Raw genomic sequence first — 26,795 nt, 5'->3', positions numbered from 1 at the left:
TGAAGAAAACATTCATTACACAATTGAGAAGGCAGCGAAACAATAAGAAGCGAAGCACGGTGTAAACTGTAAGTTTAAATTAAGTTTATAGAAACGCTCCCGCTGCCGTTTGCAATACCATATTCGCGAGATACAAGTTTAATGAGAAGACACGAGGTATAAACGAGATTTGGATCACTTTGTAACGGAGTTAAAATTGCTGTAGCGAGAAACTTTGAAGTGCCGGGTCTTAGCTAACATTAAATAAAGCCGTGGACATCGCAACATCAGAGAACATCACAAGAGAGCGGCTCACGTGAACTGACTGAACGCAGCACATCGGAAACAAAGCACCGTGTAAACCTAAAGTTTAAAGTAAGTTCATAGACCTACAAAAGGTTGCCATTGGTTTGAGGCAAGATTGCTTTTCTCCGGTACAACTATACGTTGCATTCTCAAGAGTGTGCTTGCACAGCTTGGTCATATTACAACCGGAGTGCTGAACTGACAACGTGGTATACAAAGAGAACTATAACAATCGTAATATGTATGTATATATATGTGTCTGTGTGTGTGTGTATATATATATATATATATATATGACAGCAACACTCATAACAATGACAACACAATTACATTGACAATCATGTTACGTTATTTTTAAAATGTTTCCTTTTCTTTTTCATAACCTCTTTAACACACTACTTCTCCGCTGCGAAGCGCGGGTATTTTGCTAGTCAAGTATAATTCTAAGGATTCTAAATATGCAGAGAGCTGGGATATCATAATTTTAATGTGTTCTGTGTGGCGATTGCTGCTTGTCACTGCTGTCAATGCAGGAGGAAACCCCAGAATCACGTAGCAATTAACAACTGGGTCAGTTTTAAGATGACGTTTACGACGGTCTACTTCAAGGATATAATAAACTACTAGATTTAAGTGGACATTGAAATTTAAGCCGAAATTTCCGCTTTAGTCACAAAATACAACTTTTCAATCTGTCCCTAACTTTTTTTTCTCTGTGGTTCAAATACGCTGCCATACATTCTGTTGCTGTTGTGGAGGTACAAATAAAAAAAAAAAAAAAATTAAAAAAAAAAAAAAAAAAGATGGCACAGAAGATGGTATGTGAGACCTTTAAAATGTATTGTATCATTACGATGGGGAATATGCAACACTTGAATATAAAAGCACCACGGGTGCATTTATATGTCTGCATTTTGCTTCACCACATCGAACCATTCATCAAACATCGAAGCACGCACATCGATCCCATGGGATCTGCAAAGTGGCTTTATGTCACATGTCAATAGTAAACAGAGACTCTGACGTCACGTTCCGACTGTATCACTATGAGCACCCCAACTTTTTGCTAGTACTGCAACTCGCACACGTGTCACATTAATTTGAGGACGTGCTCAGAGCATGCATCAAATGAATGCTGGGAACGCGTGGCAGCCATAATGCGTGTGCGTATGCGTTCTGAGTGCTTAGTCTGCACGTATTTTTTTCCTCTTCCAGGTAAACTGTGAAATCACCGGACCACCATAAAGAGCACACATTTTCACAGCGACTTCAGATGCCACCACACTGCCCAGTATGGCGAGTGCAGGCAGCTCACAGTCCCAGTACAGTACAACACAATACAGTTTATTGTTGTGTAGCCCAAAATCACACAAGAAGTGCCACAATGGGCCTCTTGACAGCCCCCCAGCCTTGACTCTCTAGGAAGATGAGGAAAAACTCCCAAAAAGACCCTTGTAGGGAAAAAATGGAAGAAACCTGCAGAATGGCAGTTCAAAGAGAGACCCCTTACCAGGTAGGCTGGGCGTGCGGCGGGTCCATACAAGACAATACACAGAACAGAACACAAGTCATCCTGAATACAATAGAAATATTACAAGTACAGAGCAGAACTCAACAGGAGATGACATCCCATAATAAGATATGGATTTGTTCAGAGTCCTGGAGACCACGGCCATCAAGCTGCCTCCCCCTGTTGGCCACTCCACAGCTGAGACAGCCAATCCGATGAAAGGACCCCTCTACCCTGTGATCCACTATCAGGGATGACTTTAACTTAGGCAGGCAGGTGGTCCGTGGCATCAAGTGGCACATATGAGTACCGAGAGGAGAAACAGAACAGGTGAGGGTCAGTAACAGTGACACTAAGGTTACCCGTCGACGCCAATGCAAGTCCACATCGAGAAGGCGGTCCAAAGCAATAATCAGCTGACAGCAGTGTGCATTAAAACGGAGCACAGTGAGCACCACCCAAGGGGCACCAGTCATCCCCTCCTGCCACTGCCCACCCTTTACGTTACTGCGAATGTCGGACAGAAATCAACGTGGGCCTTTACCAATCAGTCAGAGTTATAATAATAAATCTTTACGTTTATAACACACTTTTCATAGTGCCAACCCCCCCCCCCCACTAATGGGTGGCATCCTCCTGGCTATTTCTGCATGGGTACGCTCACCACACAGGAGTGGTTAGGTGGTGAAGGGGTGATTGGGGGGCCACTGGATAGATAACATGCCTGAGCACAGCAGGTCATTACATCGGGGAGGGGACCGAGTCTGGTGGCGGGGCACGGTCTCATCCAGATGTTCTCACAGTGAGTTACCATCTAAACCCCACCCAAACCTGGCAGATATTCATTCACGTAGTGCCAACCAGACACACACAACACAACGACGGGTTCATCTCACTTCACCGTCACTTAAGATGGCATCTGGCTCACTGGCCGCCACTGCTTGGTTGCCAGTTTGTATTCCTCACAATGATGGTGGGTCACCTACACGACTGGCACTGCCACGCCACAGACTTCCACTCCTAGCTCTGACAATCACACCCCGTGGGTGACAGAGTCACCGTCATGTGAAAAAGCGGGTCATGTCACCAAAGGGGTTAAGAAACTCAGATTTAGAGGGTCATCGTCTGGCACGATTTCGTGTGCCCAATGCGACTCAGCAGTTTTTGATGGCTGCTTTATCACATCAAGTTACATTTATGTTGAAAGAAAAAGGAGGAATGTACAGAAAATGCTCTAAATCTCTGAAGATCACTAAGTGCAGATTTCATAAGTGTGCCCGGTCTTTATTGTAAAACAGGGTGGCACAGTGGCAGTGAGGAGACCAGGGGTTCACACCTCGGGTCCCTCCCACTGTCCACAGACTGGCAGGATAGGTGAATGGGCAATGCTGAATTATATATACAGTATGTGTATGTGTGTGTGCCCTGCGACAGACTGGCACCCTGACCAGGCTTTGTTCCTGCCTTGTGCCCACTGATAGCTGCTACCCTGCCATAGATTAAGTGGGTTACAAAATGACACAATTAATCACAAATGCCACATTTCATAATTTTGACGTGGAGATCCTAGGGGGCTGTGTGTGAACAGATTGCCGGGCATGAAGTTGGCACCTCTCATTATGCATCTGAAATGAATCCTCATGATGATCATCTACAAGCTAACAGTCGTCAAGTATTAACTTTGCCCTTTTCCAAATTTCAGACTCGGCCGGTGGCACCTGTTGAGATTCACCAGCGAGTGCCAATGCATAAGCAGTGCCAACACGACAAGGTGTCGTCCAAGTGCCTTCAAACAGAAATGTTAAGTAAAAACGAAGGCTCGAGGTACTTGGGGGCTGAAGCAGTTGTTTTGGTGCCCTTAGACGGGCATTTCAGGTGACACAATGGCCGCCATCTCCAAGGCAGACTCCCCTCCCCACATCAGTCCCTGCGTGTCCATCACAAGTCCGGCTGAACGTTGTCCATTTTGTTCCCGTTTTCTCTCGATGAAGCACAAGCTCGGGGACGTCAAGCAGTGGGCCGCCGCTCGCCAGCGTAAGGATTGTGGGGGTCAGTCTGCCAGGGCGAGTGCGGATGTGGACATGACAGCAAACACAAGCGAGAGTGTCGGCCTCGCCCTGTAAAGCTGCGTCTCCTCTTTAAATGTGCATGAACTAAGCTGGTGATGCCAGTGCGTGTAGTCGGCCAAACTCAACTGCAAGAAGACCACCCAGCGCCTCGGGTTACAGCCTATGGGGTCCTAAATGAACGGAATTTGTGTGCGTCTACAGCTGACAATAAAACGACGTGTATCAGCGGAAATGTGCCAAGGGCCTGCCCATCACAGCGGGCTTTGTGGCGGACAGAATCATCACCCAGCACCTCGTGAGTGTCTGGCAGCCTGTGGCCAAACGTATATGGACACCCGCCGGGGGGCATCACATCAGCAGGCAATCTCTATTGACTAACACAGGATGCCACCTTGCCCACAAATCTAGGGCCAACAACACCTCAGCCATGAAGTGGCAGACCCCACCAGGAGGCCGCCAAGTGCCAAGGCACCTAAACATGGCATGTCCAGCATGGCATCCCTCACAGCAGACCCCCACACTGCCTCTGGAAGTGACATCAGCATCGGGAGTTTCATGCAATGGGTTACCGAGATCACCAAGCGCAATGCCAGGCGCTGGCCAGAGTGGCAAATCACACCTCACCATCTAGCACACTGATGAGAGGCCACAAGAACACAACCTCAACACATCTGGAGGGAGGCAGACGATGACAGGGTTTGGGCTCGGCCCCTTGCTGCCCGTCATTGGCACTGTTAGGACACTGTGAGCCATGTCTTCTCGCCCAACATCCACACCTGACCAGATGAATTCCCACAGACACTCCAAAATCTCGTGGAATGAGAAAAGTGTGGGCTGTTATCAAATTGAGGGGGCAACTCCTGACGTGGTGTGGGTGTGGTGGTCTCTTTCACCATACAGTCTACATGCTGGCTATCCTGAGGTCACAAAAGCGCAGGCCTGGTGCCCCAACTCTCTCTTACTTAAGATGCCAGCCGGGGGGCACAAACTCACATTGGGATCACACTGCTTCTCTGCACTCAACGCAAATCCCCCTCAGGCCACTTGACATGGTGGTCTGCTCTGCCGCTCCAGAGTGGGCCCTCTCTGGACGTGGAAGAGGAACCCTGCGAGACCCAACAGAAGTCTCCGAAGTCAAAGTACGGGGTCCTTCTGGTCTGGAGGAAGACGTCAAGAAATCACGAGGTCAGGCGGCAGGAAACTCAAGTGGAGAGGAAGCAGCTCCGGAACGTTCTGGGGCCACACAAGTCTACCAAGGAGCAGAGCGCATGACGTGAAGCAAAGAGAGAGCCAACTAACGGCCAACTGGCACTTTCGAGAGTGACACGACACCTGGCAGGACATGTCAGGCACCCGCTCACTGCCACTCCTCTTCATCGTATGTTGGCCTTCACAGCTCTGAATGCAACTCAAACCAGGAAAAAAAATGGTCTCCCCTGGACCTCCTCGTACCCTCAGATATGGTGGTGGAGATTTGAGGAGTAAACCGCAAGACAAGGGTTACACTTCTACACCAGCTGTGCCCTGAGGGCCCGTCCATGTCGTAGTGACACACTTTAAAAATCTATAAAAATAATAAATGTCAATTTCTCTTGAGAAGAATCGATATTGATGGCTTTCATATCTGAGGGAGCTGTGATCACTTTGACAAAAGCGTCAAAAGTTGGCGAGGCATCTCTGGCTAAGTGGAAGGTGGGTACGCTCGAACATCAAGCGTTGGCACTGCATTTGATCGTGGAGAGCGTCCCCGACGTGGCTCTGATATCTCTGCCAATGAGCAGCTACCCTCTAAAACACATGGAGCTCTGATCTCGCTCTCAAAAATGTCAAACGTTACTCCTCAACAATCTGAGCAAACAGGCATCGTGCGCTCCAACACGAGGAGACAGGAAGAGCGAGCGAGTCGAGCAGAGGCTGGCGCGTGAATGAGGTTGGGCCCCGCCCTGCCCGGCTCCCCCTCCCGTCCTAATCATGTAATAAATCAGTGCCACAAACGAACTCTGATACTGAGTGCGATGAGAGAAGTTGCGGAATCAACTGGAATGTTCAAGAAAATACTAGAAAACAAAAAAAAAACACACAATCTAAATCCGTGAAGTTCTCTCTCTTTAATTCTCGCGGATACGCCTCTTCATTGGGTGGTAACACGAATTAGAAGTCTCCGATTTAAAGTTTAAATCCGAACAATATATTCCATCTCTTTTTGCTGTTCCGTTATTTCACCGAGTATTAAGTTCTGTTTGTTTGTGCTAATGCGATCTTTACTGTCATTTTTTGAGACTTTTGAATTTTCGTACTTTCATTATCTCTAATCTGCTCTCATGTGTATCGCGCCAGCGGTTTGGAATTCTTTACGACGTTCTACTTTGTCGTCTACTCTTTGGCTTTTATTTCCGGGGTTAAATCTCTTGGCACAAAGTCTCATCTCGCGGGACGTGAAAGTGTCTCTCTGAGAAAGTCACGTCTCGTCTCAGGCTAAAAAGTCTCGTCTCTTCCCAGGAGTTTGTGTTATTATAATAGATAGATACATATATTAGATTATATATTATATTATAGATTGGATTATATAATAGATTAGATTATATATTATATTAAATATTATATTATATTAAATATTATATTAGATTATATATTACATTAAATATTATATTAGATTAGATTATATTAGTTTATATATTAGATTATACTATATACTGTATTATATTAGATTATATATTATATTAAATGTTATAATAGATTAGATTATATATTAAATTAGATTATATATTATATTAAATATTATATTAGATTATATATTAGATTATACTATATACTGTATTATATTAGATTATATATTATATTAAATATTATATTAGATTAGATTATATTAGTTTATATATTAGATTATACTATATACTGTATTAGATTATATATTATATTAAATGTTAGATTAGATTATATATTAAATTAGATTATATATTTTATTAAATATTATATTAGATTAGATTATATATTAGATTATACTATATACTGTATTATATTAGATTATATATTATATTAAATATTATATTAGATTATATATTAAATTAGATTATATATTACATTAAATATATTAGATTATATATTAAATTAGATTATATATTAAATATTATATTATATTATATATTAAATTAGATTATATATTACATTAAATATTATATTAGATTATATACAATATATACACACATTGTATTTGAAACGCCTCCACTTTTATGTCTACAGGTGGCTCTGAGACATCACTCTAAAGAATGAAGTGAAAGCTTTAAGCGTCCCACCCAAGTCATCTAATGCTCTGGCTGGCCCACCTCCAGGTGGTCTACACACATATAGGGCGTGCTGCCCCGCTGTGCCCTCATACAGGTGGCATGTCTTACAGAGAGCACAGCACCACAGGACATGTGCCCGCTAACACTAGGCAAGTAATCCCAGTTTAGATGCTCGGAAAGCCGCTGCTGAAGGACACGTCATTGTCATCATCGTCACACCAGCCTTTATCTGATGCCGTGGCACCCTGTGAGGATGCCAATGTAAGGGATGGGCCCGACGGCAGCCACACTTAGCGCAGCATCAACGAGACCATCATGGCCGTTCCTCTGCTCTCGACTCCTCCATCCTCAAGCCCTGCTTCATTCGACTGAGGACGCGGTGCACATGACATGTATGAGGACCACCGCCCCGGAGCGCCCCATCAAGTCACACAGTCACAAGCCCACAAGGCCTACCAAATGTGCCCATCCTAGTTAGGTGGGAGGAAAACTCGAGCATCACAAGAAAAACCTGCCGCCGTCTTTGTTTTAAAAAGAGTAAAAACCCTCCTTCTCCTCCTCCTCCAGCCAGCCATCACGCCTGTGGACTTGAACCTTAAGTGCACTTTGAAGCCCCCCAATATCAAATGAAGCCTTACACACCTAATGGCTACTCCGAGGCCCAGTGGACCAGCAAGTCGGCCTATAAATATTTAAAGACGCACTGCCTGGAGAAATCGGCTTTCACACAAAAGTGGAGCAACGCTGAAATCAAAGACCACTCGGGCGCCTCAAGAGAGGGTCCTCGTTTTCTTGAGGTGAGAATACGAAATCTTTACAACCACGGCAGACTCGAGGACTAGAGAGAGGAAGACAATCGCCAAGGCCAAAGGGCACAGCGCCCGCCAGTGTGACTGCATCAGCCTCGCATGTCAGCGCGTGCAACTGGGTACTCTAGGGGGTCCAAGTCAGACCCCCGCTATGGCACACACCCCCAGCACAGCGCTTACAAAGCTGCCATCTGTAACCCTCAAACAGGCATGCGTCACTGGCCATGGCCACGGGCATCAAGTCGACAAACGCAGCTGTGTGCGGCCCCCTCAGGGGTCACCGCTACCCTTGGCTGACTCCCCAAACCCACTTCACTTCTCAATTTAGGAATTAAAACTGAAGCAGTAACTGTGACCCCCCCCCCCAATACACAATTCTGTGTGAGTGCGGGCAAGAGGGACAGACACAACGGGCAGTGCCTTCGTGCCCATGGTGCCTGTTAAATGAGAAGTGGGCAGCATACCGGCCAATCCAGTAGAGCAGATGAAGCAAACCCATTGTACTGGCACACTAACGGGGCACATTTAAACAGGAAGCACGCCCCGTCCCAAGATGTGCAATTCCAAGCGTGCCATCTGGAGTGGTCCGTCACCTCTTAAAGGTGACGTCACATGTGTCACTAGTAAAGGCTGGTGGGCACTTCTGCGTCAAGCTATCGCCACAGCTACACGTGGAGGCTACCCGGTTGAAACCAGTTAAGACCTCTGTGTCATGCCACACTATGGGCATGTGCCTCAATGCCAGCTGGTGGGAGGGTTTGTAGCACACAAATAAAGCAAGTGATCCTTCAGTAGGTGGGCAGTTCTCCCCCTCCAGGGTCCTCTGCAGGTGCCCATCACGTTTGCCATCTTCTTCAAACTCTCATCGACTTCCAAAGCGGCAGGTGAAGAGAAACGCCTTTCAGTAAAGACCTGCTGGCCAGTCAAAGCCACGGGGGTCTGCAGCTCCGGCCCTGGTGGGCTACTCTTAACTACTCACCACTTTTTGCTTATGACTTGGTCCCCTGATCTGCTTCATTCCGTCCTTAAGCGGCCCCCCAACCAGAAATGAGATGTGAAGTGGGCCGACAGTTGACCCTCTAAGTCGGGGCACTCAAATGCCAACCAGTTTCACTCCATTTAGTTCATTAATGGAGAAGCTGATTGTTGATGCCAGTTAAACCCGTTCGTTCTTTCATTCCATGGCTTGCTGCTGCTCACGTTCGGGTTTATTTTTTTCTAAGAAGACCACCAAGATGTTTTGTGGACCCCAGCAGGTCAGCTTTACTTAAATTAGCAAAAAATGGGGGTTAGAGGGTTAGAATGAAAACCTGCAGCCACTGGGGCCCACCAGGACCAGAGATGGAGACCCCTGGCACAGGGTTTGTGTCAATGCAATGTGTAGGTGGTGGGCATCAGGTGGTACACCGCAGGCTACACGGGCACCAATGGAAAAATCAGCCTTAAGCCCACCCTGTTAAGAGTACCGCCACGTAGGTGAACCTGATTGGTCAGCTGACGCTGGGGCCACCCAGACTGTGACCTTATTGGACAAGCAGAGCGCCCAGGGATTATGGTGGGCATGAAAAGACCCCCCCCAACAATAGAATATGGTCCAAAAAAAAAAAAAAAAGGAAAGTATGCCAGGAGTCAAAACCAGAAACAAGCGACCAGAAATGAAACGTCAGAGTCAAGGAGAGTGAAAAAAAGAAAAAGCCTGACGCCAGGGTGCCAGCCAGTCAGTGAGGAGATGGAGAATCGTATCAAGTGGGGGGTGCACTGAATACACCATCACTGGCATATAAATAAATACAGGAAATGTCACACGACGTCACAGTCACATGACCAAGGTGACACACAAATGAGGACATTCCTCAATTTACAATGCAAGACAAAAACGCATGAAAAACCCGAAATAAAAGCAGACGTGTAGAGCGGTGGGCACAAAGCAGGCCGTGTGGCACCAGTGGGTGACCCTGAGCAAGTTGAAACGCAGCCAGTCGTACCACAGATGGTGTAAGTCGCCTCGGATAAAAGGCGCCAGCCCACCAAGAAAATGGAAAAGCACGGCGGGTCAAAGGGAGTGCTGAACGATACTCCAGACCCTGTGGACATGTCTACGTACCCAATTGTCAGCTCTGAACACGTGACAAGGACGTGTGACTTCAGGACACCCGAGCAGCAGCACAGCAGTAACCAGACTTTCAACACGTGTCCCCTACAGCAGTCCCCCCAATTACAGCCATCCTGTAGAGGACGATACGCAGTGCTGACCAAAACACCGACTGAGGCCTCACCGCCACACACATCACTGCAGTCAAACTCTTACAGAAATGGCAATGACTGGCAGGCACAACATCGTCATGGCACACAATTCGCCCAGCCTTTGTCACGAGTGTGCACACAGGGGGGCTCCACAGACGCCATCTCCTTTACCCCCTGCAGAGTCCAACATCACATCTGTGTTTTGCCCGCAGGTTCCACCTCTTCCATCACAGGACTGAACTAAAGAACAACGAGAAGGACGCATGCCCAACAGGGCTGGCTAGTGTACCCGCGAAGTGGGCAACAGGTGCCCAGTGATCTTTGGTGGACTTTTTACTTTCCCTTACTTTCACCTTCGCTAAACAGCACTGCGCCCAAACATTTATGATCTCTCTACTTCTGTGCCTATCCTGGCAAAGTGGGCACGAGGCGGAAGACACCACGAGCAGAGCGCGTGCGCACACACACACACGAGCCCCTTCAGCACTGCCAGTCACTCTTGTCTGGATGGGTTTGACCACCGCTCAGGAACAGTCCACACACAAGCCCTGGCGTTTTAATGGTCAGAGTAACTACAAGTACATGCATTTCAACGTGGATGGGCACAAAGCGCCAAAGAATGGCTGGAAGGGAATCTCCTCAACGTCTGGGTAAAGGCTCAGCACCCACCTGGAATGTCTGTGTGGGTGCTTAATATGGAGGTGCCACACGGCGCCTGCTGTGAGATGTACTTATCATCATCTAGACGCACCAACAGGCCTGACCTCGCAGGAGGAAGACTGTCTGTCCATACTTGACGCCTCATCCTCATCCTCTCCTCTCCAAACACACCGGACATAGCAGAGCAGGCGGAGGAAACGACACGCCAAGCAGCGAGATGCCAAGCAGCGGCTCGTCTCTGTCACCAAAGGCCACACAGCCCAACAACACTCTGACCAGGGGACCGGTGCAGGCTGGGGGCTAACGTGTGGGACTCCAAATTGTGCAATACACCTGAATGGATGGATTAAAGAGAAAGAGAGAGACAGAAAGAGGGGTAGAGAGAGAGAACAAAAGAGAGAAATAGAAAGAGATAGAAAGAACTAAAGAGAAAGAAAAAGAAAGAAAGAGATAGAGAGAGAATGAGAGAAAAAGACAGAAAGAAAGAGAAAGAAATAGAAAGAAAGACAGAGAAAGAGACAGAGAAAGAGAAAGAGCAAGAAAGAGAACAAAAGAGAAAGAAAAGAAAGACAGAAAGAGACAGCAAGAAAGAGGGAGGGAGAGAACAAAAGAAAAATAGAAAGAAAGAGATAAAGAGAGGGAGGGAGAGAGAGAAAAAGACAGGAGGGAGAGAAAAAAGAGAAATAGAGAAAAAGAACGAAAGAGAGAGAATGAAAGAGAGAAAGAGGGAGGGAGAGATAGAGAGAGAGAATGAAAGAGAAAGAAAGAAAGACGGAGAAAGAGAGAGAAAAAGACAGAAAGAGAGGGAGGGAGAGAACAAAAGAGAAATAGACAGAAAACGAAAGAGAGAGAATGAAAGAGAGAAAGAAAGACAGAGATAGAGAGAGAGAGCGAGAGAGAGGGCGAGAGAGAGAGAGAGAGCGAGAGAGAGGGCGAGAGAGAGGGGGCGAGAGAGAGAGAGAGCGAGAGAGAGGGGGCGAGAGAGAGAGAGAGCGAGAGAGAGAGAGGGCGAGAGAGAGAGAGAGAGCGAGAGAGAGAGCGAGAGAGAGGGCGAGAGAGAGAGAGAGCGAGAGAGAGGGCGAGAGAGAGAGAGAGCGAGAGAGAGAGCGAGAGAGAGGGCGAGAGAGAGGGCGAGAGAGAGAGAGAGAGCGAGAGAGAGAGAGAGAGAGCGAGAGAGAGGGCGAGAGAGAGAGAGAGGGCGAGAGAGAGAGAGAGGGAGAGAGAGAGAGAGGGCGAGAGAGAGAGAGAGCGAGAGAGAGGGGGCGAGAGAGAGGGCGAGAGAGAGGGCGAGAGAGAGAGAGAGAGCGAGAGAGAGAGAGAGAGAGCGAGAGAGAGAGCGAGAGAGAGGGCGAGAGAGAGAGAGAGGGCGAGAGAGAGAGAGAGCGAGAGAGAGGGCGAGAGAGAGAGAGAGGGCGAGAGAGAGGGCGAGAGAGAGAGAGAGCGAGAGAGAGAGCGAGAGAGAGAGAGAGCGAGAGAGAGAGCGAGAGAGAGAGAGAGAGAGCGAGAGAGAGAGAGAGAGAGAGGGCGAGAGAGAGAGAGAGGGGCGAGAGAGAGAGAGAGCGAGAGAGAGGGCGAGAGAGAGAGCGAGAGAGAGAGCGAGAGAGAGGGCGAGAGAGAGAGCGAGCGAGAGAGAGAGCGAGAGAGAGGGCGAGAGAGAGAGAGAGCGAGAGAGAGGGCGAGAGAGAGAGAGAGCGAGAGAGAGGGCGAGAGAGAGAGAGAGCGAGAGAGAGAGCGAGAGAGAGGGCGAGAGAGAGGGCGAGAGAGAGAGAGAGAGCGAGAGAGAGAGAGAGAGAGCGAGAGAGAGGGGCGAGAGAGAGAGAGAGGGCGAGAGAGAGAGAGAGGGGCGAGAGAGAGAGAGAGCGAGAGAGAGAGCGAGAGAGAGGGCGAGAGAGAGGGCGAGAGAGAGGGCGAGAGAGAGAGAGAGAGAGCGAGAGAGAGAGAGAGAGAGCGAGAGAGAGGGCGAGAGAGAGGGCGAGAGAGAGAGAGAGGGCGAGAGAGAGAGAGAGCGAGAGAGAGGGCGAGAGAGAGAGAGAGGGCGAGGAGAGAGAGAGAGGGCGAGAGAGAGAGAGAGAGAGGGGCGAGAGAGAGGGCGAGAGAGAGAGAGAGCGAGAGAGAGAGCGAGAGAGAGAGAGAGAGAGCGAGAGAGAGAGAGGAGAGGAGAGGGGCGAGAGAGAGAGAGAGGGCAGAGAGGAGGAGAGAGCGAGAGAGGAGGGCGAGAGAGGAGAGCGAGAGAGGAGAGCGGAGAGAGAGGGCGAGAGAGAGAGGCGAGCGAGAGAGAGAGCGAGGAGAGAGGGGCGAGGAGAGGGAGAGAGAGCGAGAGGAGAGGGCGAGAGAGAGAGAGAGCGAGAGAGAGAGGCGAGGGGAGAGGGTGAGAGAGAGAGAGAGAGCGAGAGAGAGGGGGGCGAGAGAGGAGTGCGAGAGAGAGGGCGAGAGAGAGAGAGAGCGAGAGAGAGAGCGAGAGAGAGGGCGAGAGAGAGAGAGAGAGCGAGAGAGAGGGCGAGAGAGAGGGAGCGAGAGAGAGAGAGAGAGCGAGAGAGAGAGCGAGAGAGAGGGCGAGAGAGAGAGAGAGCGAGAGAGAGAGCGAGAGAGAGGGCGAGAGAGAGAGAGAGCCAGAGAGAGGGCGAGAGAGAGGGCGAGAGAGAGAGAGAGCGAGAGAGAGAGCGAGAGAGAGGGCGAGAGAGAGAGAGAGCGAGAGAGAGGGCGAGAGAGAGGGCGAGAGAGAGAGAGAGCGAGAGAGAGAGCGAGAGAGAGGGTGAGAGAGAGAGAGGGCGAGAGAGAGGGCGAGAGAGAGAGAGAGCGAGAGAGAGGGCGAGAGAGAGGGCGAGAGAGAGGGCGAGAGAGAGAGAGAGCGAGAGAGAGAGCGAGAGAGAGGGCGAGAGAGAGAGAGAGCGAGAGAGAGGGCGAGAGAGAGAGCGAGAGAGAGAGAGAGAGAGAGAGAGAGGCGAGAGAGAGAGAGAGAGAGAGAGCGAGAGAGAGGGCGAGAGAGAGGGCGAGAGAGAGAGCCAGAGAGAGAGCGAGAGAGAGGGCGAGAGAGAGAGAGAGCGAGAGAGAGGGCGAGAGAGAGGGCGAGAGAGAGAGAGAGCGAGAGAGAGAGCGAGAGAGAGGGTGAGAGAGAGAGAGGGCGACACACTGCACTCCACTCTCTACGCTCGCTCCAGTGCCGCCCTTCCCAGAGCCCGATAACGAGACACACAAGAAGCGGAGACGGCGCCATCTTTCTGCGGGTGTGTGAATGACAGGGGCTGGCTGTGCGCACACTCGGTGAACCTGAGCAGCAGTTACGGCTGCACCACTAAAACACAACAAGAACAACTGGCAAGCACCTGTAGGCCTCATCCCCTGCACTTGACGTCACTTGTCAGATTAGAGCGCAGCTCACGGTCCTCGAAGTCGACTAAAAACAATGCGGACCACCCTGGCCTGCCCCATAAGCCCCTGTGATGTGTATTTTTATGGCGACACCACCAAGAACAGACATAAATAAAAGCGTCCAATCGAATGGAGCCAACGGTGCGAGTCGTTCTCAGCGAGGGGCCTGTCACGATCGTCACTTTCAAGTGCGCCTACCCAAACCCCTGACTCCTGATGATGCGAATGTCACACACAGGCGGTCGGACCCTCTTGTGTGGCACTCTTGTATTGTGCCTTCTTCAGGTTCTGAAGCTCCGCCAGCTGCTGTGTTTTTATAACCTTGAATGAGCAGCAGAGGCGGAGTTTATGAAGTCCCACACGGCGCAGACGCGCTCACTAGCAGATCTCATAAACTTCGAGGGCACAGCGCTGTACTGTGATGGGCGCACATTTATTTCCAATCTAAACTGGAGGATCAGCAGCGCACATCAGACGTGTTGGACTCCAGTGCCTCTTAAATTGGCACATTTCAAGACAGTCGCCTCCATCCGTGCCCCTTCCGTACTCACGGCTCGGATCAAAGGCCACTCCGAGTTGTGTCCTTGTGAAGGCCTCCCTGCTCCCCGCACATCGTAAAAGTACGCACTGATGTGCTGAGCAAAGGTTGCCACAAACAGCGGGCACAATCAGGATATGGGTGGGAGGATTACAAACAAGTGTGCCACAGCTGGCGTTTTGAAAAGACAATGCAGGCATTTTAGATTTTCAAGCAGAAGCCATACATGGACCCTAAAGCTGGCACGTGATCTGCAGCACCACTACCTGGGGTCTTCCGAGTGGTCCTCGAGCATGAGAAAGGGTGAAGGAGCAAAGTGCTGCCACTGCCGTTATTAAGTGATACGCTGTGTGACTGGAGGACCCCGTCTGCCTTTCTATTCACCCATTTTGACACACTGGCACAGAGCACAGTGCCCAGTGCACCTCTACATGAAGACTGAGCAGTCAGCTGATATCTGGAGGGGCTTTCCTCAAAAAACAAACAGCTTAGCAGGACAGGCAACTCTAAATTAACACCCACGGGCATAGATGGACTGGCGCCTGCCTTGTGCCCTGTGCTGCCCGAGGAGTCGCATACTGAAGAGAATTAAAGGAGAAGTTCTGTGGCGTCCAAGTTGAAGTTATGCCTTCACACACCGTGGTATACTGTGTTCTAAAGGAGAACGGTGTCTAGAAATTTAAAAAATACCATGTTGTCACTGGCACTTCCTGATGGGGCACATCTGGAAAACAAAAGCCTGAAAACGTACTGATGAGGCAGCAAACATTTCAATGTAAGAAGACAAGCCTTCTGTGTTCATGACGCCAGTTTGTGACAACCAGAGAGACCAGGAGATAATCGCCTTGTCAAGCTGCTGGTCTTCTCCTCGCGCTCCATACTCACGTGTGCAACTTCTCACACGAACACGAAGGCAAACGGAAACAAAACCAACAGCCTGGCGCAACAAGTGTACTGTGATTTGGTCTTTCAAAAGGAAACAACATCCAGGGAGTGAAAGGGAATTGTGGAGGAAAGCGGAGGTGACGTGTGTAGACATGGCTGCATGTCACAGTGCTGTGACAATGACGTGTACAGGACAAACCATTACAGAGTGTGTGTGTGTGTGTGTCACAGAGCGATACTCGACATCCGCCTTGGCTTTAAAAGGGACACATTCACAAAGTTTCAAGATATCGATTTATAATAATTTATAGGAAACACTGAACTTTACAACACAACCTTGTGTGGCAGACGCACATATGCCACCGAGTTGAAAAGTGCCAAACGGACCCTTTTAAGGAATGCGGGCGTTTTTACTTTACTGCAGCAGGTGTATGTGCAGAAATCACCACACGTACACATTTATACAAGGGGGGCAAAAGTAGGGTTACAGTTGTGAGCGCACGAGGTGGGCAACGGGAGCACCAATAAGGCAGTGCCACCGTGCCATTCTTTAGGGTTAATAAAACTGAGGAAGAATCTTCAGCTACATGTCTGCCTCCATAAAAAACAAATGAAAACCGACTTTAAACCCAGCCCTACACACACACACATTCATTTTAGACATACCCACTGTCAGGATGTCTGTGTTTTAGGAAGATGAAGATGAGAATAAGAATAAGAATAATAATAATAATAATTATAATGTGTATTTCTATAGCACTTATCAAAAAAATCAACTTGTAAGCACTTCACATAAAATAATCAACACAACGACACACAAAAATAAACCTAATACAATGAAACAAGGGCAGCACAGTGGCAACGCTTCTCCCTTGGCACAAGAAGACCAGGGATGGCATCCCATGTCTGCAGGGTTTCCCAACTCCCACCCCCCCCCACCCCTTTCAAAGACACGCTGGGTTTGGTGAACTGGCATTGCTAAACTGTCCCCGATTGTGTGTGTGTGTCTGCGATGGGATGGCACCCTGTCTAAGTGTTGCTCCTGCCCTGTGCCCACCGATTACTGGGATAGGCTCCAGCTGTCCCGTGACCCTGCCCTGGATAAGTGGGTGAGATGGATGAAGAAGACAAAATGTAAAAAGCCACAGGAGAGTGCCAGTCTCTGGACCCACGAGGTCAATGACAACTCCCATTTGTCTGTCGCCCTGATCCCATGTGATTTACTACTTTCTGAGAGACACTTGGGGGGTTTGTCTCATTTCTTTTGTGTTTCTGACTGGTGCCCCAGGCTCGAGGTCACACAGTGAGTTTGGACTCCAGGCTGGGATGGAGCCCCTCATTGACCCGCCATGCCAGCTGTTGAGGTTGTGGGTTCAAATTCCTCTTCAGACACTGCCCGCCTCATTAGCACTGTAATATGCTGGAAGGCCATTTGTTTTCAGCAGTATTCCTCCAGGAGATTTGATGATGATTTTGGCCCAAACATTTGACTTGTTAAAGCCCACCTTTGGGTGGGGACGTCAAGTGGCGGACACATCGGCTTTTCCAGTGTGTGTTAATGTGCTCTGCAAGTGCCCCCTACACAGATGGCTCCTGCCTTGTGCCCAGTGCTGCCAGGATTGGCTTCAACCACTTTGAGTAAGAAGCTGCATTACTAACAGAACACTCACACGTCACTCACTCACACACATGTCACACATACACTCTCACTCGCTCGTGTCACTCACACACACACACACGTGTCACACACACTCACTCGCGCACACACACACTCACTCTCACACACTCACACACACTCACTCTCACACGTCACTCACACACACACACACACACGTGTCACACACACTCACTCGCGCACACACACACTCACTCTCACACGTCACTCACTCTCAGTCACTCACGTGTCACACACTCACATGTCACTCACTCACTCACACAAACACGTTACTCACTAACTCACACTTGCGCACACACACTCACACGTCACTCACTCTCACTCACTCACGTGTCACTCACACACATGTCACACACACACTCTCACTCGCTCGTGTCACTCACACACACACACACGTGTCACACACACTCACTCTCACACACTCACTGTCACACACACACACACGCGTTACTCACTAACTCACACTTGCACACACACACTCACACGTCACTCACTCTCACACACTCACGTGTCACTCACACACGTCACACACACACTCTCACTCGCTCGTGTCACTCACACACACACACACGTGTCACACACTCACTCGCGCACACACACACTCACTCTCACACGTCACTCACTCTCACTCACTCACGTGTCACTCACACACATGTCACTCACTCGCACACACACTCACGTGTCACACACTCACATAAAGCCTCACCAGGACTTTCCCTCCCCGTGTGTGACTAGCCGAGGTGGCCATAAACTAAGAGGCCGGGTGTCATTTCTCTTTTGTCCCCAGCAGGTAGCACAGCGGGCACAGCTCCTCCTAGGCACCCTGGCCAGGGTCTACCTGCAGACCCTTTACACACAGCGCTCTGAATAGGAACAATGGGCCTTGGCCTGTCGTGACTCGTCCTTTGTTTGGCATTTTTATAAACACACGGTCACAATGCCAATGGACGCCATTAAACTTCAGTCTGATGAAGGTGAGCAGTGAGGGCAGGACGTCATCTGCTGAAGCAAGTCAAAATAATGGATGAGGAAGGGCCACTCGTGCCACCTTCACATATTCTGTGCCACACTGAACTCCAAGATCTGCGCTGCACAAACCCAACGAGGCCAAAAGAAGGAGCAGAGTGGGAGCAGAAGACTTGAAAGGGTGAAGGAGACCGAGAGGCTCACCATCAGGATGGGACACGGCTGGGGTCAGCAGCACACGACAGGCACTCCTTCAGTGTGACGGGGTCTTGAGTTGATGGCACCGTCAAGAACCTGAATCTACAGGAGAATGAAGAACCCTGGAACACAAATGAAGCTCAGCTGCTAATGACAACCTGACACCGAGGTGAGGAAGTGCAGGGGGTTTGTGGGGGACACGAGGGGGTGTCGCTACAACAAGGTGGGCCCTGCCAGCCTGAGCCACGCATGCCAGAAGCACTTCCTGAGGGAGCGTTACTGCAGGGGGCCAACACAAACGTGATACTGACCACCACCACCCCCCAGGGTGACCACCTGTGGCTCAGGCACCCCCTGGATGAGGACCACCACGGGTGTGACGATGTTCCTTGTGACGGCTCTAAAGTCTTCTGGTGCCTCCAATGCGTTTAACTGCGGTCTGTGAATTTCGACGACTCACATTCTTCTGATTTTCTTCACAAATGTCCCACCATATTTGTGATCTCCACAGTCACGAGTGTTTATCGCCAGGGACGTGGCTTCCACAAGACGTCACGGGTGCGACGCTGCTGTGACATCAGAACACGCCTGGCATGCCGTTCTCAAATCTTCGCTAGCCTCTTGGGACCCCAGTTTGGTTTTAGCCCCCAATGTCCCAGTTTGGACCTGTGAAGGCAGCTCTGGCTTTGTTCCTCTCCGGCTCACTCCACTTCGGCCAAAATGACAAGGGAGGGGTGAGACGTAAAGTGCAGGCAGGAAAGTTACACCTCGTCTGTAGGCAGCCCCCCGAAGTCACGTGTGCGTATGCAGACAAGGTGACAGTGACACTCAGTACTGTATGCTTGGCTTCAACCGAAGCCAGAGAACGTTATGCCAGGCTGAGCTGCGGACCTCCTTACCTCTGGGCCACGGGGGCAGGGCACAGAAAGTGCTAGAAGTGAGACTTGAACCAGTGGGCTTACACTTCAATACGGGGGGATAGGTAAGAGTCAGGGCTCAGCCTCGATGTGGTCCCGTGGGAGGGCCGCTACTCCTGTAAAGCTTTGTCATGGTGGCGGTGGGTGACGATGACATCCAGTGGATTAGCTGGAGATGCCCAGGGCGACCCTGACAATCCCGACCATAAAACCAAAGACCCCAAGACAACCTTCTTGACTCCTCCGGCCCTCCAAGCCTGGGAGGAAATTCAAAAGTCGATGCCCCCCCACCCAGACTCACATATTGGGGGCCTACAGAGCCAAATTATAACCCATAAGGGGAACCTTTCATCGCATGTCAACTGAAAACACAATCGGAAGGAGGCTTCACAGGTAGGCTGGCACATCAGTGGTGCCAGGGTGCCAGTCACACACAAAGCAACCCTACGCCAATGTCTCTGGAGGAGCCCCCGACAAGACCCTGTGCCCGAGTCTGCTGCCAGGCGAGGAAGGCCAATGTGATCCGAGAAGGCCATTAGAACAACACGGACTCCGTCTGCCACAAAGACGGGAGCACGGCCTGTGAGCTCAGAAGTCGAGCGTAAAAATACCCGCGCCTTCGAATTCCTGTAAATCTGTGACAACTACTTGACGGTTTTAGAAATCCAGTCAACGTCTGTTACACGTGAGAGCAGGGTGCAGACGACGGCGACTGAGAGACGCACACGGGCACTGCAGAGGGCCAGGAGAGCACAGGCATTACCCGCGGCGCCAGTCCAATGACAAACCGGGCAATTATCAGCGGGTACTCTGACGACCTCACACTGGCCAACATGGCGCGGCTTTGCCAGGATGAGAACAGCTGTTACGTGACGGGCAGCGGCGGGCCCACAAAAGCAGACACCTGCTCAACGCCCCCGAGCGGCCCACCTCAGTGGTGATGACACGAACGACGCGGACCCCCAAAGAACGGGGATTTGTCACCGTGGAGGAGATCGCGACTGGGGGGACGGAGACGCAGAACTTCAGGCCACCTTGCACTGCTTTGTGTCGCCGCGTCGGTGGGCTCTGCAGCTCTTCCTACTAAAGACGCCATACTGTACTCGTGCTTCATACATCAGACACACATTCAGACATCTTTAAAATGCAAAGAGACAAACTGTCACTTCTCGTAATCTGTCACCGAGAGGACAAGCACATCCCAGAAGTACGCTCGGCTACCCGGGGCCTTCGGTGGTCTTCTGGCTTACTGGGATCCTAAACTCAATACACGCCACTAACACCAGCACAGCAGTGCGGGGGTCCCCTTGGCAGTCACATGACCGCAGTCTCCAGGCTGTCTAGACAGAACCAGCCGACATCCGAACTCCTCCACCTCGGCATGCTGTCCATCCAGACAAGGCGCTCAGTTCAACTCGCAGCACAAACGGGTGCCACTGGTTGGCGTTTTGAAACTCAAATGAGCAACAACATCCAAACACGTTTAAGTTTTGTACTCGTGGACATTCAGGCGGCAGCAGGGCCGGTGGACGGACACAACTAGAGCAGCCTGACAAAGCCAAACTCGGCCGATACGCTCCAAGCACATGCCAGCGGCGGGACACCAACCTAGAAGAAGAGGAACGCGCACACGACAGCGGGACTGCCAAGTTTGTCCGGGCCGCTCACACGGGCATTCCTGAACCACGCCAAGCAAAGCGCTCCACTTGTAAACCGCCCTGCACGTGAGATTCCACTTCTAGAAAGGGGTTTTGTGACAGGGAGACCCTTCACCAAAAATCACCTTTAATGACACACCAAGTGACAAGAAGTGCCGCCACACAAGCCGAGCTTCTGCACTGACCCCATTAGCACAGCTTCGCCTCTCAGCAGTAGAAACGAACGAAGACAAAAGAAACCCGAGAGCTCCAAGTGGCACAACCTCGACAAGTCTCGCCAGGAACGAAGAGATCCTGGCATCCCACGGCTGGAACTGCCAGATCATCAAAAGCAAAGCCACCTCGAAAACCTCCAAGATGTCACAAACTGCCCAACACTGGCAGCTAAACCAGCTTTGCCATCCAGAATGCACACTCTTGGAATATTAAAGGAATTACAATCCTCTGTCACTTTTCTAACTCCTAACTTGGCAGGATGAGAACCTGTCAGATATACAAAGGTATGCCCACCCGTCACCTGTGCCTAGCCCACTCAACAGCACCATCTCATTTAGCCACACTGGACATCGTCACTTTTGACCCTTGGAGAACAGCATTCACCAACACATCAGTTAAACACACAGGGCTCTCCGCCAGAAAGGACCTGAAGTCGCCACCAACTCTGCCAAGACCCTCACGAGTCAACTCCAGGGCCTGAAGTCACCACCAACTCTGCCAAGACCCTCACGAGTCAACTCCAGGGCCTGAAGTCACCACCAACTCTGCCAAGAACCTCGCGGGTCAACTCCAGGGCCTGAAGTCACCACCAACTCTGCCAAGAACCTCGCGGGTCAACTCCAGGGCCTGAAGTCGCCACCAAACCTGCCAAGACCCTCACGGGTCAACTCCAGGACCTGAAGTCGCCACCAACCCTGCCAAGACCCTCGCAGGTCAACTGCGACTCCAAGCACAGCCCCACTTGCCACAACCCTTTTTAAAGCACAAGAACCAATGCCATAACTTGCAGTGACACCACAGGACAGCGGCGACGGGCACATTTTGACAGCTGACATCAAGCTAGTTAGTACCCCCTGTGCCCTCCTGAAAACAGGTTTGTTGGTATTTACCAGAGAGAAGAGGTTGGAGTGGCAGTCTTCGAGGCTCGCCCCGTTTGCCACCCAGTTCGCTGATGCAGTCATGATCCTCGGCGAACCGGCTCACCAGAGCTGGGCATGTCGGAATCGGGACCGGGACTCAGAAAGAGCCAAACCGGGCCACACAAGGAAACCAAAAGGAGGACCAGAGCCAAGAACTTCAAAGTGAACCCAATCAGGCAGGTTTAGCTCCCAGAAGATGAAATGCAAAGGGCCAAAAAAAAAAAGAAGAAGGGGGGATTCAATATCCACAAAAAAAATGAAGAGCCAAAGTGTAAGTGCTTGAGCAAGGCCAACCCCCCTTAAAAAAAATAAATAAATAAAAATCTTGTAAATCCAGACAGGAGTTTCCAGGGGCAAGTGAAATCCAGGTCAGGAAAGGGAGGGGGTCCTCATCCAAGGCGACTCGAAACAAAAACGATCCTGCGTAATCCAGCGAGCCTCAGCAGCACATCCCCAGCAAATCTGTGCTTTCGGTTTGATTAAAATGAGCACATAATCCACACACGAGGAGCAAACACAATTCCCGGCGTGTTGTCTGCTGCAAATGATCACATGAAACGGGCTGACCTCCCCCCTCCCACCCTCAGCCCACTTTTTTTTTTTCTGCTCCTCTTCAAGTCCGTTTCGTTTTATTGATTGAGCTTGGGACAACTTGATCACAGGGAGAGAGGACGTTTCGCTGCAATACACGTCCGCCAAGCGCTAGAGGTCCGTGATGGCCGTGGAGAAGATAAACAGTGGCCAAGTTGAAGGAGCCAATCCGTTCCCCCTTCTGGTGAGTAAAGATCAAATAAAGCCCCCGTAGTAAAGTTATTCGGCTGCGCTCAGTGCTCTCTCCTTTCGCGATCCCGTGTTTCTAGCGCCACTCACCGCCGCGTCCTGTCAGCAGTCGGAACGCGTCGTCAAATGTTTTCATCCTCGTTCCACTTTCCAGTAAATCGCTAAACAGCAAATCTGCGAGGCTTTTGTTTCCGCCCAGCCGTTCGCTCGCAGCTACACAACATCCAAAGGTGCGATCCGGGGGCTACCGAGGACCTCTTCGGGCCAGCAAAGTCCTGTCAGTTGGCGAGCATGACAGAAGGCAGCGGACGCCTCAGATAAACCCTTCCTTCCTTTTTTTCATTTCATCGTGACGAAACGTCCTCCAGAAAACAACAAGAAGAAGAAGAAGAATCGGCAGCAGAAGAACAAGAAGAGCGATCGGAGCTGAAGGAGGGAGAGCAGGGCTGGCGAGGGTCGATGCCGCACGGCTGAAGGCCCCCCGGGTCCGGAGCCGTTACGAGGTTCGGATGTGCATTTTCAGTTTACCATAAAATATGTGCATCTGACACACGCGCGTTCACGCGCGCACACACATACACACATCCACACAAAAACGGCGCAATCGCTCAGCAGCCGTCTCAGCAGAAGAAGCAGCAGCAGCAGCAGCAGCCGCCACCGCCGCCGCCGTCTCCCACCGACCGACAACAAAAACAAGAGCCGCCCCCTCCACAAAAGCGCCCGACTGGCGCGTCGAGGGCTTGTTCGGACACTCCACGAAGGTTCGCGCGGGGCAGGTTTCCACTGGGCTCCGGTGTGCGAGCGGCTTGGCGGCTTCCACTTTGTCCGTGCAGGCTCACAGGCAAACGGGCGGGCAGGCGACTGGGAGCGCGGCTCGGCGCTTCTCAATGTTCGCGGCGCGCACACCGCTGTAATGGCGGTGCTCCGACACAGCGCGCCTCTCCCATTGGCCGCCGCCGCCCACGTGACCGTCCCAGAGGACTCCCTCGGAGGAGACGTTCGCACAGCGCCTCGCTCCGGCCGCCAGGGGCGCTGTGCGCCGCTACGCCTCTTCACGCGAAGTGTGGCCGCGATTTCCACTTGAAGCGCATTATCTGCGTGCGTGCGTGCGTGCGCGCGTGTGTGTGTGTCAGCCAAAGTCGATTACACTTCCGAATACGCGCTGACTGCTGAAGGCGTGATGCCGGGTACACACGGGAGGAGGACTGTCCAGCGGGCACCGGGAGCAGGTAGAGGCCCAGGCGATGCACGTGCCAGCTGGTCAAGAAACGGCAATGGAACGGGGCGCGTGGGGAAGGACGTATGCCACATTAACAGGGGCAGAGAGAGGCACGAAGGCACTACATTATAGTAGATACACTCAAAGAATTCACTTCACTATGTAAGTAAATGAAAATAATCACGTTTGGTTAGATTTCGTAGATTTTCTAAGAGTTTTTGGAAAATTATGGCTATGGCATAATTTTCTTAGATGTCACATTTACACAATTAAATCATGATGACACAAAACCGTTACATTATTTTGTTTTATCAGAATCGTAATCACTTTCGGGGATTCTTATCTTTTCTCAGCTATTCAAATTTATTCTTATTCAAAATACACGCTGTTTCAATAGTCAAAGCATGGAATGCCCATTGGTACGACACACAGTGGAATTAAGTTATCTTAAAATAAACACGGGATTACCCTACATTTGCATACAGACCCGCCCCTTTTGTTGCATTGTGGTCCAAGGGACCCGCACACCTTTGCACAGCTGGAAAGAAAGTCAGTTCGTTGTGTCCGAGTAGCAGCGTGGGCTTTGTGGGGTCCTGGAGGCCGATTTTGATACGCTGGCAAATGTGTTACCCAGCCGGCCTCACAAAGGCCTCCTATACAACTGAATCACTAAAAAATGCAGTTGCTAAAAGAGAAACTTGAACAAAAAAAGAAAAAGAAAACAAAAGAAACGCGTGCATTGTATTTTGTGCTGTGCAAATAAAATGAATTTTTATAATTTGAAAAAAAAATCCATAATCATTATTGCTTCAGATTGATTGGTTATTTGAATATTATTAACTCTCAATGTCTATAGATAATTAATCTTAACAAATTACACTAAATGAAATATATTTATTATTTATGTGTGGATCAATACACAACATATTATATTTAAGTAGCATTTAACATATTTGCTTGGAAAAACCTGACATAAAGAAATCCAAAGATGTACTTATTTGAGTATAAGAACACAAGATCTACATATTTGTGCTAAATTAGGAAAACTTAATTTAATTACATGTAAACAGGTGTCATCATTTTATTAACTTCATCCAAAAAGTAATTTATTTTTAGTGTTTATTCACATAAGGCCACCTGAATATGTTAAATCAACGCCATTTGATTGAATGGAAATGCGCACCATAACTGATAGAAGTTCATTCAATGATTTTTTAGACAGACAGAAAGTTTATGAATTTCAAAGGAAATTGCAGGATAGCAGCACCACACAAAAAAGGCCCAGGTAATGGGGGCCACATTAAGGAGGCTGGGGGGCTTCAGGCACTTCTGGGACCCCACCTACACAAGATACACTGAATAAATAACAGACTCTCTGGCTTTACAGTACTAACACAACTAAGCCACCTATCACCACTTAACTGAAGTAAGTAGTGCGGATTAATACTGTGGGGAGATCTAACATTCTTGTGTGTTGTTATTATGACAAGAACTCAGTGGTAAAAAAAAAAAAGGCTGTTGGATCTACTAAAAAAATGGTTACCTACGTCTGTCTATTTTATCAAATGAAATTGCACTCATTTAGCTCAGATGTGTAGATCCAATGTAATACGCCTTTATGAATTAGCAATTATAATCAATCACCTCATCAGTAGCTAATGTGGTTTATTATTACATTTAACCCTTATAGAGGGCAGACCCCCACATCACCGACTACACCCAAATAGTGGCAGGCGATTCGTCAAGGATTCCTCATCTCTGAATGACTCCAAATTGATGAAGACGAGCTCAACGGTAGGCACAAAGCACATGCGTGATGCCAGCAGCCTCTTCTGATTACAGGTGTGAAGTGCGTGTGCCCGTGTCACCCGTCTGATGCCCGATTCTCGTTCACTTCACTTAGGGTTACCTTCATCAGCGGACGAGGACTCTACCATTGGTCATCCGCTCGTTCATCATTCAAGTACAAGTACAAGCACGTATATACTTGAGTGTGGTCCTTCTGTGTTAAACTGAATATATAATTAATGCAACACCTTCCTGTCCATTTGTACATTCAACGTATTAGTTACACAAAGCTGAACTGTCTAAAAATATCACTCCAGTTTCTAAGAATGATTTGCTGTCAGCTTTACCTTCACGCACACTTGTTACGGCTCACTGATTGTACTGAGCATGTGTATATCATTCACTAAGTCTGTCGAGGCCAAACGGGATCATTACCCGAGGACAAGTCACACGAGTCACGTTCATTTGATTTGTGTACTGACTCATTACCCAAGAGGGAGTTACACAATTCTCATAAATGAGTCACATGGCTATCATGTGTTTGATTCATGAACTGAACCATTACCCGAGGACGAGTCACGATTCTTCTTCGTCTTACTTTCACTATGCTGTCATGGTTCATGCTGTCAAACAGGTTAATATTATACAGTATCAATTACCAGCATATTTAATAAATATACTGTAAATTACACGTTACAATTACATAAATAATAATTGATTCACTCAACCCCCGAAACATTCTGTTTTATAATTTAATAAATATAAATTACACATTACAATTACATAAACAATAATTCATTCATTC

General features: G+C 49.5%; 1 protein-coding gene across 1 annotated transcript in view; it reads right to left on the bottom strand.

Moving 5' to 3' along the window:
* Nucleotides 1–23,993, bottom strand: part of LOC114669022 (mediator of RNA polymerase II transcription subunit 13-like) — a 306,888-nt gene extending 282,895 nt beyond the window's left edge. Inside the window, 1 exon segment of the mRNA XM_051920970.1 lies at nt 22,174–23,993. Coding sequence (XP_051776930.1) covers nt 22,174–22,245 — 72 coding nt within the window. The 5' untranslated portion in view covers nt 22,246–23,993.
* Between the last annotated feature and the right edge of the window lie 2,802 nt (nt 23,994–26,795).

The sequence above is a fragment of the Erpetoichthys calabaricus genome, chromosome 18 (assembly GCF_900747795.2).
Source record: "Erpetoichthys calabaricus chromosome 18, fErpCal1.3, whole genome shotgun sequence".
Lineage (NCBI taxonomy): Eukaryota > Metazoa > Chordata > Cladistia > Polypteriformes > Polypteridae > Erpetoichthys > Erpetoichthys calabaricus.
This window is presented reverse-complemented; position numbering and strand designations above follow the sequence as displayed.